Source organism: Mesoplodon densirostris, chromosome 16 (assembly GCF_025265405.1).
Source record: "Mesoplodon densirostris isolate mMesDen1 chromosome 16, mMesDen1 primary haplotype, whole genome shotgun sequence".
NCBI lineage: Eukaryota > Metazoa > Chordata > Mammalia > Artiodactyla > Ziphiidae > Mesoplodon > Mesoplodon densirostris.
Genome location: NC_082676.1, coordinates 44,301,137 through 44,316,794, shown reverse-complemented (window position 1 = coordinate 44,316,794; position 15,658 = coordinate 44,301,137). Strand labels below are relative to the sequence as shown.

At 52.6% G+C, this 15,658-nt stretch overlaps 2 protein-coding genes across 4 annotated transcripts; one reads left to right on the top strand and one right to left on the bottom strand.

Annotated features, from left to right (window-relative positions):
• Positions 1–644: 644 nt before the first annotated feature.
• On the bottom strand, positions 645–2,901 carry VKORC1 (vitamin K epoxide reductase complex subunit 1). Of its 2 annotated transcripts, XM_060077887.1 has the most exons (3): positions 2,525–2,868; positions 1,578–1,687; positions 645–1,111 (listed from the first exon to the last, which is right to left on the bottom strand). In XM_060077887.1, exons 1-3 carry the CDS (start codon positions 2,695–2,697, stop codon positions 903–905), a joined length of 492 nt encoding a protein of 163 aa, XP_059933870.1. In that variant the 5' UTR covers positions 2,698–2,868; the 3' UTR covers positions 645–902. The 2 variants fall into 2 exon arrangements, with proteins under 2 accessions (XP_059933870.1, XP_059933871.1); XM_060077888.1 differs by lacking the exon at positions 1,578–1,687 and having other exon boundaries at positions 1,006–1,111; positions 2,525–2,901.
• A 4,549-nt stretch (positions 2,902–7,450) lies between these two features.
• Positions 7,451–14,640, top strand: BCKDK (branched chain keto acid dehydrogenase kinase). 2 transcript variants are annotated; one of them, XM_060119999.1, is made up of 13 exons: positions 7,451–7,618; positions 9,767–10,049; positions 10,632–10,998; positions 11,124–11,192; positions 11,287–11,397; positions 11,695–11,742; positions 11,823–11,942; positions 12,436–12,534; positions 12,739–12,812; positions 13,145–13,273; positions 13,363–13,452; positions 13,935–14,093; positions 14,185–14,640. In XM_060119999.1, exons 3-13 carry the CDS (start codon positions 10,804–10,806, stop codon positions 14,327–14,329), a joined length of 1,239 nt encoding a protein of 412 aa, XP_059975982.1. In that variant the 5' UTR covers positions 7,451–7,618; positions 9,767–10,049; positions 10,632–10,803; the 3' UTR covers positions 14,330–14,640. The 2 variants fall into 2 exon arrangements, with proteins under 2 accessions (XP_059975982.1, XP_059975983.1); XM_060120000.1 differs by lacking the exon at positions 11,124–11,192.
• The last annotated feature ends 1,018 nt before the right edge of the window (positions 14,641–15,658 follow it).

Sequence of the window (15,658 nt, the reverse complement as noted above, 5' to 3'; positions counted from 1 at the left end):
CCGAGTCCTAACCACTGAACGGCCAGGGAATTCCCTATGCCCTTTTATATAAGGGACTTGAACATCCTCGGATTTTGGTTTGGGGGTGGGTAGGTGAGTCTTGGAACCAGTCTCCTGTGGATACCAAGGGATGACTGTAAGAATAATACCTACCTCATACAATTGATATAAGGATTAAATGAGTTGACATGTCATGTCCTTAAACAGAGTCACATGTGGATAAGTGCTTAGTACATACTAGGAAAAACAAAACAAAAACACAACCTGTACCTGGCCCTCCAGGGCTGCCAAGACTGGCTTGGGGTGGTAGATAAGGCAGCTGGAGGGGTTAGGTTAGACTACAGGAAGAACTTCCCAGCAAGCCTGCACAGAACCAGAAAGGCGAATCTCACATGCTTGGCTGTCCCAGAAGACAAGGCCTGGCTCCTGTGGGTAGGAGGGACAAGCTGCCAGCCCATTTCCTGGGGGTGGGGGCTGATGGCACCCCAGGTCTTGCTGACTCCACATACTGAAGAAGGGACTAACTACCCTTCCCAGCAGACCCTCCACTCTCCCTCTGACTCATATCTTCCCGTCCCAGAGGAGGAAAGACTGGGAAAGCCCCAACACTAAGGTCCCTGGCAGACAGATGGCTCAGACTTGGCTAATTTATTTAAGGAATTTTATTGCTCTGAACCATCCATCCTTGGGCAATAGCAGGGACTTTGGAAACCAGTCTTTGGGGACAGAACCAGAGGCACTAAGGTGAAGGAAACAGTGTGGCATGTTTGGTCCATTGTCCCGTGTGGGAGTATGGCAGGGGCAGGTTGCAGACTCTTCTAAGGATCCAGACGTAGCCTCCTTGGGCAAAGATCACAAGGCAAAGCAGAGCAAATGAGGTCAGCCTGGCTTGGGGTGAGGGCTCAGTGTCCCTTGACCTTGCCCTGGGGTTCCTGGACCTCTCGGAAGCTCAGCACCATCAGGCCCACATTGATGGCATAGGTGGTGATGCAAACAATGCAGAAATCATAGAGCACGAAGAACAGGATCCAGGCCAGGTAGACAGAACCAGCTAGAGACACCAGGGAACTCAACACCAGCAGGACAGATGCCCAGCGGCCCTGTAGGCAACCTGCAAGGCAGAAAAGGGTCAGGCATGGGCTTCAGGGACTGGCTACCTCTAGAACACGCCACGACTCTATGGTGCCACCCAGATGGCAGGGGCTACTGGGGAAGAGTCTCTAAAATGAGAGGCTCTGACAGTCTCTGCCAAGGCCTTGGTTCTCCTATCTGTTCAATGATTCCTGGGACCCAAACAGTGAATATTCCTGCTGAGCTCTACATGAGATGAGAGATAAGCAACCCTTGGTTTTCCCCCAGAAAGGAACTTCTGAGTCTTTTCCAGAAAACTGGGCTCCTATGAAGTCTCTAAGGGCCCTTCTGGCTCTGACAGTAAAGACTCCTATAGGTTCCCACCTCCCAGGTGCTCAGTGATGAGCAGTTGGCCATCAGATGTCTGGGTCACAAAGATTGCAAGGGATGGGGCTGGGCTGGCCAAGACAGGAAGGGGCCTGTCATGAGAGGGTAGGGCCACTCACCTAACAACAACTGTAGTGTGTAGAAGATGCAACCAAATATGCTGTTGGATTGATTGAGGATGCTGTCCTTGCCCAGAACATGTTCCACCAGTCCGAAGCCCCGGCCCCACCTGGTGGAGGGGAGGGCCCAGGTTAGGAGTGTCAACTGAGTGCCATGGGCCTTATCCTGGGAGGGTTATTTCCAAGAAGGCATCTGGGCTGTCCTTCCCCTTCTAGCCCTTCCCCCAACCCCCACATGAGTCCAAGGGTCAATGGCCTACAGGAACAGCCTTTCTTTGGCCAGGACAGGATTCCATGTCACTGCCCCTATCCTCCCCCATTCCCAGGTCACACCAGGCCATGGCTCCCCCATAGGCTCCTCTTTTCATCCTAGACCTTCAGTAAGTCTTAACATGGCAAGATGAGTATAACCCTTCACCTTGCTTTAGAGAGTTACCAAAGACTGGGAAACCAGGGCAGAATCTCTCTGCCCTGGATCCCTAAATCTCCAGCGCCCTGGCCAACCTCTCCCCTATTCTGTTTTAGGTCATCCCACTAACCTAGACCCTCAAGCATAGCCAGATCTGGCCACCTTGTCCCCAGGCAAAGCCATCCTTAAGACCATAATCAAAATAAATTAAAAAAAAAAAAGACCATAATCAGTCCCTACACTCGACCCCACCTCCCCGTCCTGCCCGGTCACTTATTTCTTGTCATCAGGATTCACGTGCACTCTCCCTCGAATAACCCCAGTCCCCAGCACTATCTGACCCCTGTACCCCACACTCCTATCTCGGACACACCCGTCTCGCCAGGCAACGCCCCCTTGAGCAGTCCGGCTTCGTGCGTCCGCTCCACGGGCACCCCAATCCCAGATTCATCTGGCAACCTGGTCGCCATGCACACCTGGTCCCCATGCACCGCTCCTACGAGCAGCGGGTCCCCCAAGGCTTCACTCCCGCGCGCACCTGGAGGAGAAGACGCGCGAACAGCTGATGGCGGTGCCCACGTCGCAGAGCGCGCGGTAATCCCGGTCCCGGGCGCGCGCCGCCTTCACGTGCAGCGCGTAGAGTGAGAGTCCTAAGCCCGCGAAGCAGAGCGCGAGCCGCACCCACCCAGGGCTCCGCCAGGTATTGCCCATGTCTTCTGGTCCCGCCGGAGGCGCCAGCCGGAAGGGAGCCAGCCACGGAACAGGGGCCGGGCCGGATTTGGCCACGCTCTCTCCCGCCCGTCTGGCTGGGCGATTGGCCTGTTGGTCTCACACTCCCTGATCCAATTGGGTGTTCCCAGGGTTTGGCAGGAGTGCTTGCCTGTGTATGAAAACTGCTGAGGAATGCTGGGACTGGAAAACCAGATTAAGGGACGTGGGTACTTACTGATTTGACGGCCTGCCAGGCATGATGGGAATTGTAGTCGGGGTCGCCGCAATGCCTCAAGGGTAATGGAGTCTCCGGAGTTCTAAACATTTTATTAATCGGGCTAACAGTATATAGAGTTTACTCTAGCCCAAGCCCTGCTCTAACTTTGGAACATCCATGAACTAGAGACCAGCGGATCGGGGAATCCAACGAATACTGCGATCCGATCAAGAACCACGCGTTTCCCCTGAAATTACTATCTCAGACATTATTAGGACTATAACCTCCAATCCGCCTAGTTTGCCCAGGCATTCCCTCCTGCTGCACCAGCGCCTCCTGCTGGCCGATCTCTCTCTCTCCGTCTCTCCCCCACACTCCCAGCTCCATCACCACCGCCATACCCTTGACAGTATCCTAACCTCCGTTCTATTGTGGCGCCACCTGGCGAAACCAGAGCCCAGATCAACCCAACAGTCCCTCCTTCCCAAGTCTTTGGTGGGCTAGCTGAGCACCCCCCTTCACAGACATAGCATCTATTGATGACCCCTCTCACCTATACTTCCCCTTCCTTCCCATTTGCATTGAAACTTTTCCTCATTTTAGAAGTTGCAAAAAATATCCCTTTACAATCAAGTTTTTTGGAAGATTTTACACTCCCAGTCTTTACTTCCTCACCTCTTCCTTGCTGCCCAGCACACCATAAACTAGCTCCTGCCCCCAATACTCCCCTGACAACTTACGGCTGGTGTCACCAGGATGCTAAATTCAATGCATATTTTTCAGTTCTTATCATGCTTGGCCTCCCAACAGTATTAATCACTGTTGGGCACTCCTTCCTGGGAACTCTGTCTTCCTCTGGCTTCTGTGATATTTTCACTCTCCTGATGGCCCTCTTCCTTCTCTGGCTGCTCCTCCTCAGGCCCATTCCTTTTCTTCCAGACAATGTGGCCAGTGGAATAATGGCTCCTAAAGATGTCAGTGTCCTAATTCCTGGGACCTGTGAACATGTTAGTTTACGTAGCAAATGGGAATTAAAGGTTGCAGATGGAATTAAGGCTACTAATCTGTTGATTTTAAAACAGATTATCCTATGGATCCAATGTAATCACAAGGGTCCTTAAAAGTGAAAAAGGGCAGCAGAAGAAGAGATTCAGAGGAAGGTGTGACTATAGAAGAAAAGCACAAAGAGATGCAGGGTTGCTGGCTTTGAAGATGGAGAAAGGGTGTCATGAGCTAGGGAATGTGGGTGGCCTGTAGTAGCAGGAAAAGTTGAAGAAATGGATTCTCCCCTAGAGCCTCCAGAGAGGAATTTTTTTTTTTTTTTTTTTTTTTTTTGCCCAGCCATGTGGCTTGCAGGATCTTAATTCCCTGACTAGGGATCGAACCTGCGACCCCTGCATTTGAAGGGTGAGAGTCTTAACCACTGGACCACCAGGGAAGTCAAAATTCATGTTGTTTTAAGTCACTAAGTTTGTGGTAGTTTGTTATAGAAACAATAGGAAACTAATACAGAGGACTAAGACTTAGACCAGTTTCTCACTTCTTTCCACAGTTTTCTGGAGTGTTCCTATATCCATGACTGACTTCCCCCTGAATGAGTCATCTAAGAGGGAGCAAGGTGGAAACCACAGTATCTTTATGACTTAGCCTTGAAAGTCCCATATTGTCATTTATCCTTTCTGTCTGGTCAGCCCTGTTCAATGTGGGAAGAGACTACAGAGGGATATAAATACCGGGAGGTGGGAATCATTGCGGATTCACACAAATCACCACAAAAATAATGACTTAAGAGAAAAACAATCATTTTATTTTCTCTCAGTTTTTAGGGGTTAGGCATTCAGTACGAGAATTTTCGCTGGGTAGTTCTGGCTCACATAACTGTGGTCAGATGCTGGCTAATGCTGGAACAATAGGAGGCTGATAACCTGGCCTCTCTCTCTCTTCTTGCAGTCTCAGGGGCTATTCATTAATCCCTGTAGCCTCTCCGTAGGCACTAGTTTGGGCTTCCTCACAGCATGGCAGACTCCAGGCTACAATAGCCAGTTTCCAAAGTTGTCTTCAATGATTTTCACCTCCTGGGATTCATAACGTTGTGTAGTTTCTTCCCACACGAAATAGGGCTGATCTGACCCAGTAGGATAATACAGAAATGATGGTTTGTGACTTTGGCGGCTAAGTCATTAGGATATTGTGGCTTCCATTTTGCTCTCTCTTAGATCACTAACTCTGGGTGAAGCCAGTTGCCATGTTATGAGGACACTCAAGCAGCCCTAAGGAGAGGTCCACTTAGTGAGAAACTGAGGCTTCCTGTCAACAACCAGCACTAACTTGCTAGGCACGTGAGAGAGCCACCCTGGAAGTGGATTCTCTAGCATCAGTCAAGACTTCATGTGACTGTAGTTTTGGGCAACATGTTTTTTTTTTTTTTTTTTTTTTGGCGGCACCAAGCAGCTTATGGGGTTTTAGTTCCCTGACTAGGGATCGAACCCAGGCCCTCGCGGTGAAAGCGAAGAGTCCTGACCACTGGACCATCGGGCAACATCTTGACTGCAACCTCATAAGCAACCCTGAACCAGAACCACCAGCTCAGCTGCTCCCAAATTCCTGACCCAAAGAAACTGTGGGAGATAATAAATGTTTATTGTTTTGAGCTGCTATATTTTGAGGGTAATTTGTCACACAACAATGGACAATTAATACAGGGCAATCAGACTGCTTACGTGGTAACTCAGGACTCCAGTAAAAATTCTCCAGGGAGCCAAGTGGAAGCTGCATCATCTTTTATGATCTAGCTTCATAAGTCATCATATAGTATCCGTTCGACTGTAATCACAAATTTGCTTAGCTCTAATGGAAAGGAACACAGAACTTCACCCCTTGATATGAGAGGTGTCAAAGTCATATTCTAAGAAGCTCATGTGGGCATGTGGGGTGGGGCATCTTTGGGAAACACAAACTGCCACATGAGGCAACATTATTTCCACGGATGTCTTCCCTTACTCCTTACAGTTCACAGCTTCTGAACTCTGACCTGAGCCCAGATCTCTTTCCTGGGCTCCACACCCCAGAGTAGAAACACTTCTTGGACATCACCATATGTATGTCTCACAGGCCAATCAGATGCAATGCAATGCACCCCAAACTGAGCTTCTTACCTTCCCCAAACCTGGCCCTTCTCTGGGGTTCCCATTTTAACCATGGTCCCCTCCCCAATCCACCCAAGCCACTCCTCCTGGACCACTCTCTCATTCCCTGTAATCTACGCAGACCACTACCTTGACCCAAACCATCATCACCTCCCACCTAGATAAATGCAGTAGCCTCATCTTTGGTCTCTCAGATATATTTGTCTCTTACCCTAAGATACATTCTCCATACAGCAGTCAAAGTACATCTTTTCTTTTTTTTTTTTTTTTTGCGGTACGCGGGCCTCTCACTGTTGTGGCCTCTCCCGTTGCGGAGCACAGGCTCCGGACGCGCAGGCTCAGCGGCCTTGGCTCACGGGCCCAGCCGCTCCACGGCATGTGGGATCTTCCCGGACCGGGGCACGAACCCGTGTCCCCTGCATCGGCAGGCGGACTCTCAACCACTGCGCCACCAGGGAAACCCCAAAGTACATCTTTATCAAAAATTAAAAGATGTAGTTTTGTTACTTTGCCTTTCAATAGCTCAAGAAGAAAGCCCAATATTTCTTCCATTTATTTAATAAATGTTTATTGAGCACCTGTTATGTGCCAGGGACTGTGTTAGGGGCACAGGATAAATCAGTATAGCAGACAAATATTCATACTGTGGTCTTACATTTTAGGAAAAAAACTGAGCAATTACTATGATAAATACATAAGTATATAGTATGCTGTCGGTGATACATGCTACGGATAAAATAAAGAGTAAAGCAGAAGGAATCCCCTGGCGGTCCAGTGGTTAGGACTTGGTGCTTTCACTGCCTGGGGCCAGGGTTCAATCCCGGGGAACTAAGAGCCCAAAAGCCACACAGCGCGGCCAAATAAACAAACAAATAAATAAGAGTAAAGCAGTGTGAGGGGAATGGGGGTGGTTGCAATTTTAAATAGGATGATCAGGTTGGGCTTCATTCAGCTGACATTTGGGCAAAAGCTTACAGGAGGTAAGGGATTAAGCTATGTGGAAATCTAGGGAAAGGGTGTTCCAGACAGAGGGCACAGCTCGTGAGAGGTGGAACGTGCCTGGTATGTTGAAGGAAAAACAGGTGGGCCAGTGTGGCTGTTGCCATGAGTATGGGGGGTGAGGACGGAACAGAAAGAGGGGACGGAGGAGTCGTTCAATCATTCTGGGTCTCTGTTGCCCCATCTGTAAAATGAGGATAATCACATTACCTCAGAGGTTCGTTATGAAGATGAAACGAACACATGTAAATAAATCTCTTAGAAGAGCGCCTGACCAACGGGAAGGTGGACTCTTAGGGTGCGAGTCCAACCTCCACCGCCGGGAGGCAGCAGCGAGTCCCGGCCGGGCTGGTCCAACGCGCAGGGTCTAATGCACTGCCGGCCACGCCACGGCCACGTGAGCGCCGGGATCTGCCACGCTTCAAGCCATCTTTTGCTTCTCTGCGCACTTCGGCCTTCCCAGCGGGAGCACCCTCCCCTCTCCCTTTTAACGCTGGCTCAAGCCCTGCCTGCCTCCAGCCGCCTCCAGAGCTGAGCGTCCTCCCAGCTTCACTCCAGGGTATTGCCGGGATGCGGGAAAAGAAAGGGTGGGAATGGTGTGGGGATGAGGGACGAAGAGAAAATCCAGAGCCTCAGGGAGCCCCTTCCTCATGATCTGTGCAGACTTTCCCCCAGTCCCTCAGGCAGGCCAGCCGGTGGTGAAGGGTCCCACCTCTGCTGAAGTTTAAAGACAGCTCCAGGGAATCCCTTGGCGGTCCAGTGGTTAGGACTCCATGCTTTCACTGCCGAGGGCCACGGTTCAGTCCCTGGTCCGGGAACTAAGATCCCGCAAGCCGCATGGCTCAGCCAAAAAAGATTTTTCAAAAACAAAACAAAACGACCCCCCCCAAAACTCCAAAATATCTCCTGCTTCACTTACCCCTTTGCTTTAAAATTTTAAACTATTTAGAAAATACATGACCATGGTGAAGAAAAATCTAGTCAGTATAAGTACACACAAACACACACTGAAAAGTCTCTCTCCCATCATCGCCTGCTTGGAAAAACTGTCTTTTCACTGGTCTCTCTTCGTTTGGTCTCACTGGTCCCAATCACTACCGCCAGAGCATTCTGTCTAAGGAGCAGATCTATCCAGTTAAAACCCTTCAGTGGCTTTTTTAAAAAATTAATTAATCAATTAATTGTTTTTATTTTTGGCTGTGTTGAGCCTTCGTTGCTGTGCCGGGCTTTCTCTAATTGCGGCGAGCGGGGGCTACTCTTCGTTGTGGTGCGCGGGCTTCTCATTGCGGTGGCTTCTCTTGTTGCGGAGCACAGGCTGTAGATCGCGGGCTTCAGTAGTTGTGGCACTCGGGCTCAGTAGTTGTGGTTCACAGGCTCTAGAGCTCAGGCTCAGTAGTTGTGGCACACGGGCTTAGTTGCTCCACGGCACGTGGGATCTTCCCGGACCAGGGCTGGAACCTGTGTCCCCTGCACTGGCAGGTGGATTCTCAGCCACCGTGCCACCAGGGAAGTCCTCTTCAGTGGCTTCTTACTACTTCAGGACAAATGCACCCTCATCCTTCAAAATTTGGCTCTGGTCACCTCATTCAGCTCCTCTCCTCCCAGACTCCACATGCTCCAGGCTCTTCCCTGTCCTGACATGTCCTTCCCACTCCAGCTCCCAGGCCTGACCAGTCCTACTCACACGGCACCTATACCAATATTCCCAGACCCTATTTGATGCTCCCACAGCCTCCTGTGTGGCTCTTAGCACAACTGATGACACAGAAATTGTCTGTCTTCCTCTTCAGGGCAGGGAAGGGTCTATTTATTTAATTCAACACCAATCTCCTCTCCTTGCACAGAAAAGTCACCTAAACAGTGTTTGTTGCTGGCATTAATTAGTAATAATGATAATGTAACAGGGAAGAGCCATATCTGACTACATGTTCCATCTGTTTCTTTTACTTTAACCTTTGCGTTCTGCTGCTTTTGTTCACTAAAAGGATACTGTCTACACACAATGGCCTGCCTCGGGGAACCCTGCCCTTCTGCCTGAATGTTAAACCAAAGTGCCTTTGTTCAGGGAAACATCTGGACCCTGTCCGCCTGTGGATGGCTATAAGAAAGAAGAAATTAACACATCCCCTCCCCGAGGCTGGCCATTCCAGGTGATATTTGCAAAACTTATGGCCTTTTTACTTTACTTCCTCATCTCCTCCCCCTCTCTGTGCTATAAAAGAAACTGGCATCCAAACCCCCATAAGTTGGTTATTTTGAGACTTTAGTCTGCCATCTTCTCGGTCTGCTGAATTGCTTGCCCAACACCTCGTCTCCAATGGCCTGTCGTGCGGCGAGCAGAGCGAGCTTGGACTCAGTAACAATAATAGTAATAATATTAATAATAATAATACTTAGTAGAGTGTTAATTCCACACCTGGCACTATTCTGGGCACTTTACATATATAAATTCATGTGACCACACAACCCCAAGGTTGGTACAACCTCATTTTACCAATACGGGAATTGAAGTATTGAGTAGTTTGAGTAACTTGCCCCAGATGGTAAGTGGCTGAGCTGGGGGTTGAACCAGGCAGTCTGGTTTCCCACAAATGAGTCAAGAGCTAGAAGGAAGAAGGACGGGACCTCAGGGGAGGAATCCAGGTAGGGTTTGGTCTGTGCACTTTGCATCTAAGGGTCTTCTCGCCCTCTCGCATTTCTTTCCCAGAAAGCCTATTTTATAGAGAAGAAGACAGAGGCCCAGAGATACCAAATAACTCCGGGAGCCCTGTGGAGAGAGCTGTGCTATTTATTTGGGGACCTGGGAGCAGAGAGACAACCACGATGGGCTGGCGCGAGTTGCGAGTCCTCCGCTCCAAACTACAACTCCCGTGAGGCACCGGGCGCCCATAGCCCACGTGACGTCACGGCGCCAGAGGGCGCAGGCGGCGCCCGGCCGGTGGACTTTTGGGCCGTTCCTCTCGGACCCCGGCCCTAGCTCTGGCCCCGAGGTAAGTGGAGCTACCCGCTCAGACCGTGCCGCGAAAGCTTCGCAGCGCGCGCCCGCCGCCTCCGCCCTTGCTCTGGATTGCTGGAGCGCGCGTGGACTGGGGTTGGGGGGCTGGGGGACTGGCATCTACCATATGGGGAAGATCCGGGCCGAACCAAGTGACCCTGCGTAGGGAGGGAACCAGACGGGGACTCCCGAGCCGCTACTTCAACGCAGCCGACCCTGGGGTGCACAATTCTGTGTGCCGCAGGTACGCAGGCCAGACACCGGCCGGGGTCCGAAGGCGCCGGATTAGGGGTCAGCCCCGCCCCCTGAACGAGGGTGCCCGGGATCAGAGGGAGCGGGGGTTGAGGTTTTCGGGCTGGATGGGTCTAAGGATCCCTCCAGACTACCAGATAGAACATCAGATTGAAGAATAGTAGCCCCGGAAAGCAAGGTTATCCAGGCTCGGCCTGTGTGTGCTTGGGGAAGTGGTTGAAGGGATGGGCAGAGATTGTCCAAATCTGACTAACCAGTGCTCACGTGGAAAGATAGTGCGCCTGGATTCAGAACCTTACAACTCCCCCTTCTTCCGCCTTTATAGATGGGAGCTGCTCCTGGAGGCTGAGCTTGTCAGCATCCTCGACCGGCTCTCGCCCCTGAAGTCAGAGAAGTGCCCCTGCCCACCTACATCCTTCTTACCCCGTTTTGGGGTCGCCTCCATCTATCCGGTCCTCAGCCCTAGTGGCTGCCCAGTTCGACAGAAGAGCAAAACGATGATACTGGCTTCCGTGCTGGGGAGCGGACCCCGGGGCGGGCCAGCACTCTGGCCTCTCTTGGGGCCCTCACTGTCTCTCCGGGCCCGCTCCACATCAGCCACCGATACCCACCACGTGGAGATGGCACGGGAGCGCTCCAAGACAGTCACCTCCTTTTACAACCAGTCGGCCATCGATGTGGCAGCGGAGAAGGTGTGCAGCTAGGGCGGTGAGGCCTGGGTCCAGAGCTGGAGTGGGTGTCCAGGGAAAGGGTGGAGCTAATATGATGGGGGCGGGGTGTCAGAGATTCAGTGCTCAAGGGCCCTCTGCCCCTCCAGCCCTCAGTCCGTCTCACTCCGACCATGATGCTCTATTCAGGCCGCTCTCAGGATGGCAGTCACCTTCTGGTAAGATTCCTGCCCCTATTTTTCTCTTGGTCCCTGGAGCTCTGACCCAGCCACTCAGGCCCTGGACTTAACTTCCTTCCTCTCCTTCTTCTAGAAAAGTGCCCGGTACTTGCAGCAGGAGTTGCCAGTGAGGATCGCTCATCGTATCAAGGGCTTCCGCAGCCTTCCTTTCATCATTGGCTGCAACCCCACCATACTGCATGTGGTAAGGTGGCCTCAAGGGGGCTTCGGTTTCCCTAGTAGAGAGGACCTTAGATCAGTGTGCCCACTGCCCATGGGGCAAATGGGGAGACGGAATCAGGGTGGTAGAGACTTACCTGCCAAAATGTTTGAGGGCCACAGAGGACTCAGACCCAAGCCTTCATGGAGGCTTGAAAGGCCATGATGGGGTTTGAACCAAATGAATTGGGGTGGATGGCAATCCCCATAGGTGGGCACGGGTGGCTGTTCTCTACCTGGTGCCCACAGCATCCCTGTGAATTCCTACACCTCTTCCTTGCAGCACGAGTTGTACATCCGTGCCTTCCAGAAGCTGACAGACTTCCCTCCGGTGAGGGCTGGGCCAGGGCAGGGTGAGGGGCTGAGAAGTCAGGGCTGGACCATCCAAGCTCATGACTCTGTGGCCTGCAGATCAAGGACCAGACAGACGATGCCCAATACTGCCAGCTGGTGCGACAGCTGTTGGACGACCACAAGGACGTGGTGACCCTCTTAGCTGAGGGCCTGCGTGAGAGCCGGAAGCACATAGAGGTCAGGGGCAGCACAATGGGGGATCAGGCCTGTTGGGAGGGCCTGGGAAGGGCACAGGGTTTCTTTTTTCTTTTTTTAACATTTTTTGTTTTTGTTTTATTTTTTGTTTATTTTTGGCTGCGTTGGGTCTTTGTTGCTGCACGCGGGCTTTCTCTAGTTTCGGCGAGCGGGGGCTACTCTTTGTTGTGGTGCGTGGGCTTCTCATTGCGGTGGCTTCTCTTGTTGCGGAGCACGGGCTCTAGGTGAGCGGGCTTCAGTAGTTGTGGCACGCAGACTCAGTAGTTGTGGTGCATGTGCTCAGTAGCTGTGGCTTGCGGGCTCTAGAGTGCAGGTTCAGTAGCTGTGGCGCACAGGCTTTGTTGCTCCACGGCATGTGGGATCTTCCCAGACCAGGGATCGAACCCGTGTCCCCTGCGTTAGCAGGTGGATTCTTAACCACTGCGCCACCAGGGAAGTCCCAGGCACAGGGTTTCTGAGCCCCTACTCTTTACAGGATGAGAAGCTCGTCCGCTACTTCTTAGACAAGACGTTGACTTCAAGGCTTGGGATCCGCATGTTGGCTACACATCATCTGGCGCTACATGAGGACAAGGTGGGGCGCGGGGACCTGAGACCTACCTGGGAATGTCAAGTGGGGCAGGGGGGACTGAGCCAGGAGTCCCCATGGGCTGGGGACCCGGGCCGAGGGCCTGGGGAGAGCCTTGGGGCTGCTTCTGTAGTCTAGAGTTTGCAAGCTTTTGGTGGCCACGGTGTGGGTGGAGGTGATCCCTGGTCCTGACCTTCTTTCTCCTGCCAGCCTGACTTTGTTGGCATCATCTGCACTCGCCTCTCACCAAAGAAGATTATTGAAAAGTGGGTGGACTTTGCCAGGTGAGGCTAGAACGGCTAAGGGGGTGACGTCTTCGGGCAGGGAAGGTTTGGGTCTGATCCGTTGCCCAGGGCATGGTCCAGGGCAGGGTTTTTCAACTGTGACACTGTTAACGTTTTGGGCCAGATCGTTCTTTTTTGTGAGGGGCTGGCCTGTGCTTGTAGGATGTTCAGAAGGGTCCCTGGCTTCTACTCACTTGATGCCAGTAATACTCTCCAGCTGTGACAGCCAAAATGTCGCTAGAGGTTGCGAAATTGCCCTGGGAGGGTGGGGACAGAATCACCTCCAGTTGATAACCACTGGTTGAGGTCTGAACCCTTGCTCCTTTCTGCAGACGCCTGTGTGAACACAAGTATGGCAATGCCCCCCGAGTCCGCATCAATGGACATGTGGCTGCCCGTTTCCCCTTCATCCCGATGCCGCTGGACTACATCCTGCCCGAGCTGCTCAAGAATGCCATGAGGTGGGCTGCTGGATATCTTGGAAGGGGGCAGACAGGAACTGGGGTGAGGCTGGGGCACCACCACCTACTGGTCTTTTCCCCCTGCATAGAGCCACAATGGAGAGTCACCTAGACACTCCCTACAATGTCCCAGATGTGGTCATCACCATCGCCAACAATGATATCGATCTCGTCATCAGGTTTGCCCTGGGTGGGAGTTGGGGTGGGATGCATGGGGGTTCCGGGCACTGTTTCTGATTTGCTGGATGATTTCAAGCCAGTACCTGCCCCAGTCTGAGATTTAGTTTCTGGTTGGATAAGATATTCTCCAGTCCTGAGATTGCCATGAGCTGGACATGAGTGGATCTGGGGCCAGCTGTGGGCTCCAGGGTCCTGTCCTTGTCAGCAGCTGAGGGGCCCAGAGTGGGGAAGGAGTCAGAAATAAACAGTCTGCGGTGCTGGGCTGAGAATAAATGTCAAGTCCTATGAGAAAGTATAAGCAGTTAGTGGCAGAGGTGAGGGTGGAGAAACATAGCTTAAAAAAACAAGGCCCAAGAGTCTAGGTGACCACATTCCATGTCTGCGTGGAAGCGACAGGAAGGCCGACTTAGCACTGTTTACTTGGGGAGGTAGTGAGCCCTGCCAAAGCTGAGCCAAACCCCTGTCGTCGTCATCCTGCCAGGATTTCAGACCGGGGTGGGGGAATCGCTCACAAAGACCTGGATCGGGTTATGGACTACCACTTCACTACAGCTGAGGCCAGCACCCAGGACCCCCGGATCAGCCCCCTCTTCGGCCACCTGGACCTGCACAGTGGCGGCCAATCGGGACCCATGCACGGGTGAGGCCCCACCTGGCCAGAATGGGGGGTGGGGGGGCCCAGGAGACTCAAGCCTCTGAAGCCCGTGTTCTGTCCCCTTGCCCACCCCCAGCTTTGGCTTCGGGCTGCCCACATCGCGGGCCTACGCGGAGTACCTCGGTGGTTCCCTTCGGCTGCAGTCCCTGCAGGGCATTGGCACGGACGTCTACCTGCGGCTCCGTCACATCGACGGCCGGGAGGAAAGCTTCCGCATCTGACCCCGCAGCCCTTGGCCTGCTTGCCTGCCCAGGCTAGGCCACACACCCTGGCAGGACCTTCCGGGCCCAGCAGGGTGCCACCCTGCTCCACACACTGGTGCATCTCGGGTCTTCGGGCCCCAAGCAGATGGACTTACTTGGAGCCAGGCACCTCCCCTCCTCGATGGGGTCCACTTCTTCCCTGCCTCCAGGCCTTAGAGGGGATGAAGTGGGGACCCTTGGGGTCTCCAGCACCAGCTCCGTCATTCTTGTTCCTGGGGAACCCCCACTCTGACCTGCTGTTTGTTATTAAAGTTCACATTTTGAATGCCCTCTTGGGCCCCATGTGTGGGCAGGGCAGGTGAGCCTTTGTTTCTGCCCCCATTCAGGTCCCCTGGGCCCTTGGGTTTAACTAGTTCATGTTCCAGTCTCTGTCCTCACAGCCTGGCAGACCAGGAATGGAACTGGCCCCGAGTCGCTTGCATGTTAGATTTGGCACGAGTGGGGATGACTTGGGCAGTTTATGCAAAGACCTTTCATTTATTTCATTTACCAAATGTTTCTGGCTCCCAGACAATATTGAAGGCCCGGGTTGGCCCAGCTTTAGGCCTCAGTTCTGATTCTTCCCTTACCAGCAGTCACAGGTTGCGGAGGTGTAGGTCACCAGACTAGGCAACTTTCCAAGCCACCTGATTCCTGAACCTGAGTTAGGTTAAAAATACTGTCTGCCAGCTGTGCTTGCTGTTGCCAAGGAAAGGAGCACACCAGATTGTGCTCTGGCAGGCCCCAGAGGACAGTGGGGTCCTGGTAGGGAGGGCAAAAGGAAAGGACTCCAGGGAGTAGGTGGTGAGGTGACCGCCTGCCTATCTTGCCAGGGAAAGAGAAGGCCTGAGGGCCTGCTTGGTGGGACTGCTGATGGAGGTGGGGCATTGAGGGGAGACAGGAATTGTATCTGGTGGTGGGAAACCATAGTGACTTGCCAGGCTGAAAATCCTGCTGGCTGCAGAGCAGAGGGGGTGAGACTGGAGAGGTAGGTGGCAGTCAGGGTGAAAGACCTTGAATTTACAGTGAAGAAGCACGGGTTTTATCCTGGAGGCAGCAGGGACCCATGGAAGGTTTTAAGCTATAGGAAGGGATGTTTCAGGTTGGGTTCCCTAGAAGCACATCTTAAAAGGAGGATTTGTGTCCGAGTGATTTGTTGAGAAAGTGCTCCCAGAAGGGAGTGGGGGAAGTGGGAAAGGTAAGGGCAGGAGGCCAGGCAAGAGAGCTAAGCTCTACAATCATTGATGGACTCCTCCACTGGACAGTCATTTGTTTAATGTCCCTATTTGAGTGGGATTGGGGAGGTAC

Coding starts and splice junctions, on each gene's coding strand:
- BCKDK (XM_060119999.1), top strand. CDS start 10,804: ATGATACTGGCTTCCGTGCTGGGGAGCGGACCCCGGGGCGGGCCAGCA. Junction 13,274..13,362: donor CTGCTCAAGAATGCCATGAG/GTGGGCTGCTGG, acceptor CCCCCTGCATAG/AGCCACAATGGAGAGTCACC. Junction 14,094..14,184: donor CAATCGGGACCCATGCACGG/GTGAGGCCCCAC, acceptor GCCCACCCCCAG/CTTTGGCTTCGGGCTGCCCA.
- VKORC1 (XM_060077887.1), bottom strand. CDS start 2,697: ATGGGCAATACCTGGCGGAGCCCTGGGTGGGTGCGGCTCGCGCTCTGC. Junction 1,688..2,524: donor TCGCGCGTCTTCTCCTCCAG/GTGCGCGCGGGA, acceptor CCCCTCCACCAG/GTGGGGCCGGGGCTTCGGAC. Junction 1,112..1,577: donor CACACTACAGTTGTTGTTAG/GTGAGTGGCCCT, acceptor TCTGCCTTGCAG/GTTGCCTACAGGGCCGCTGG.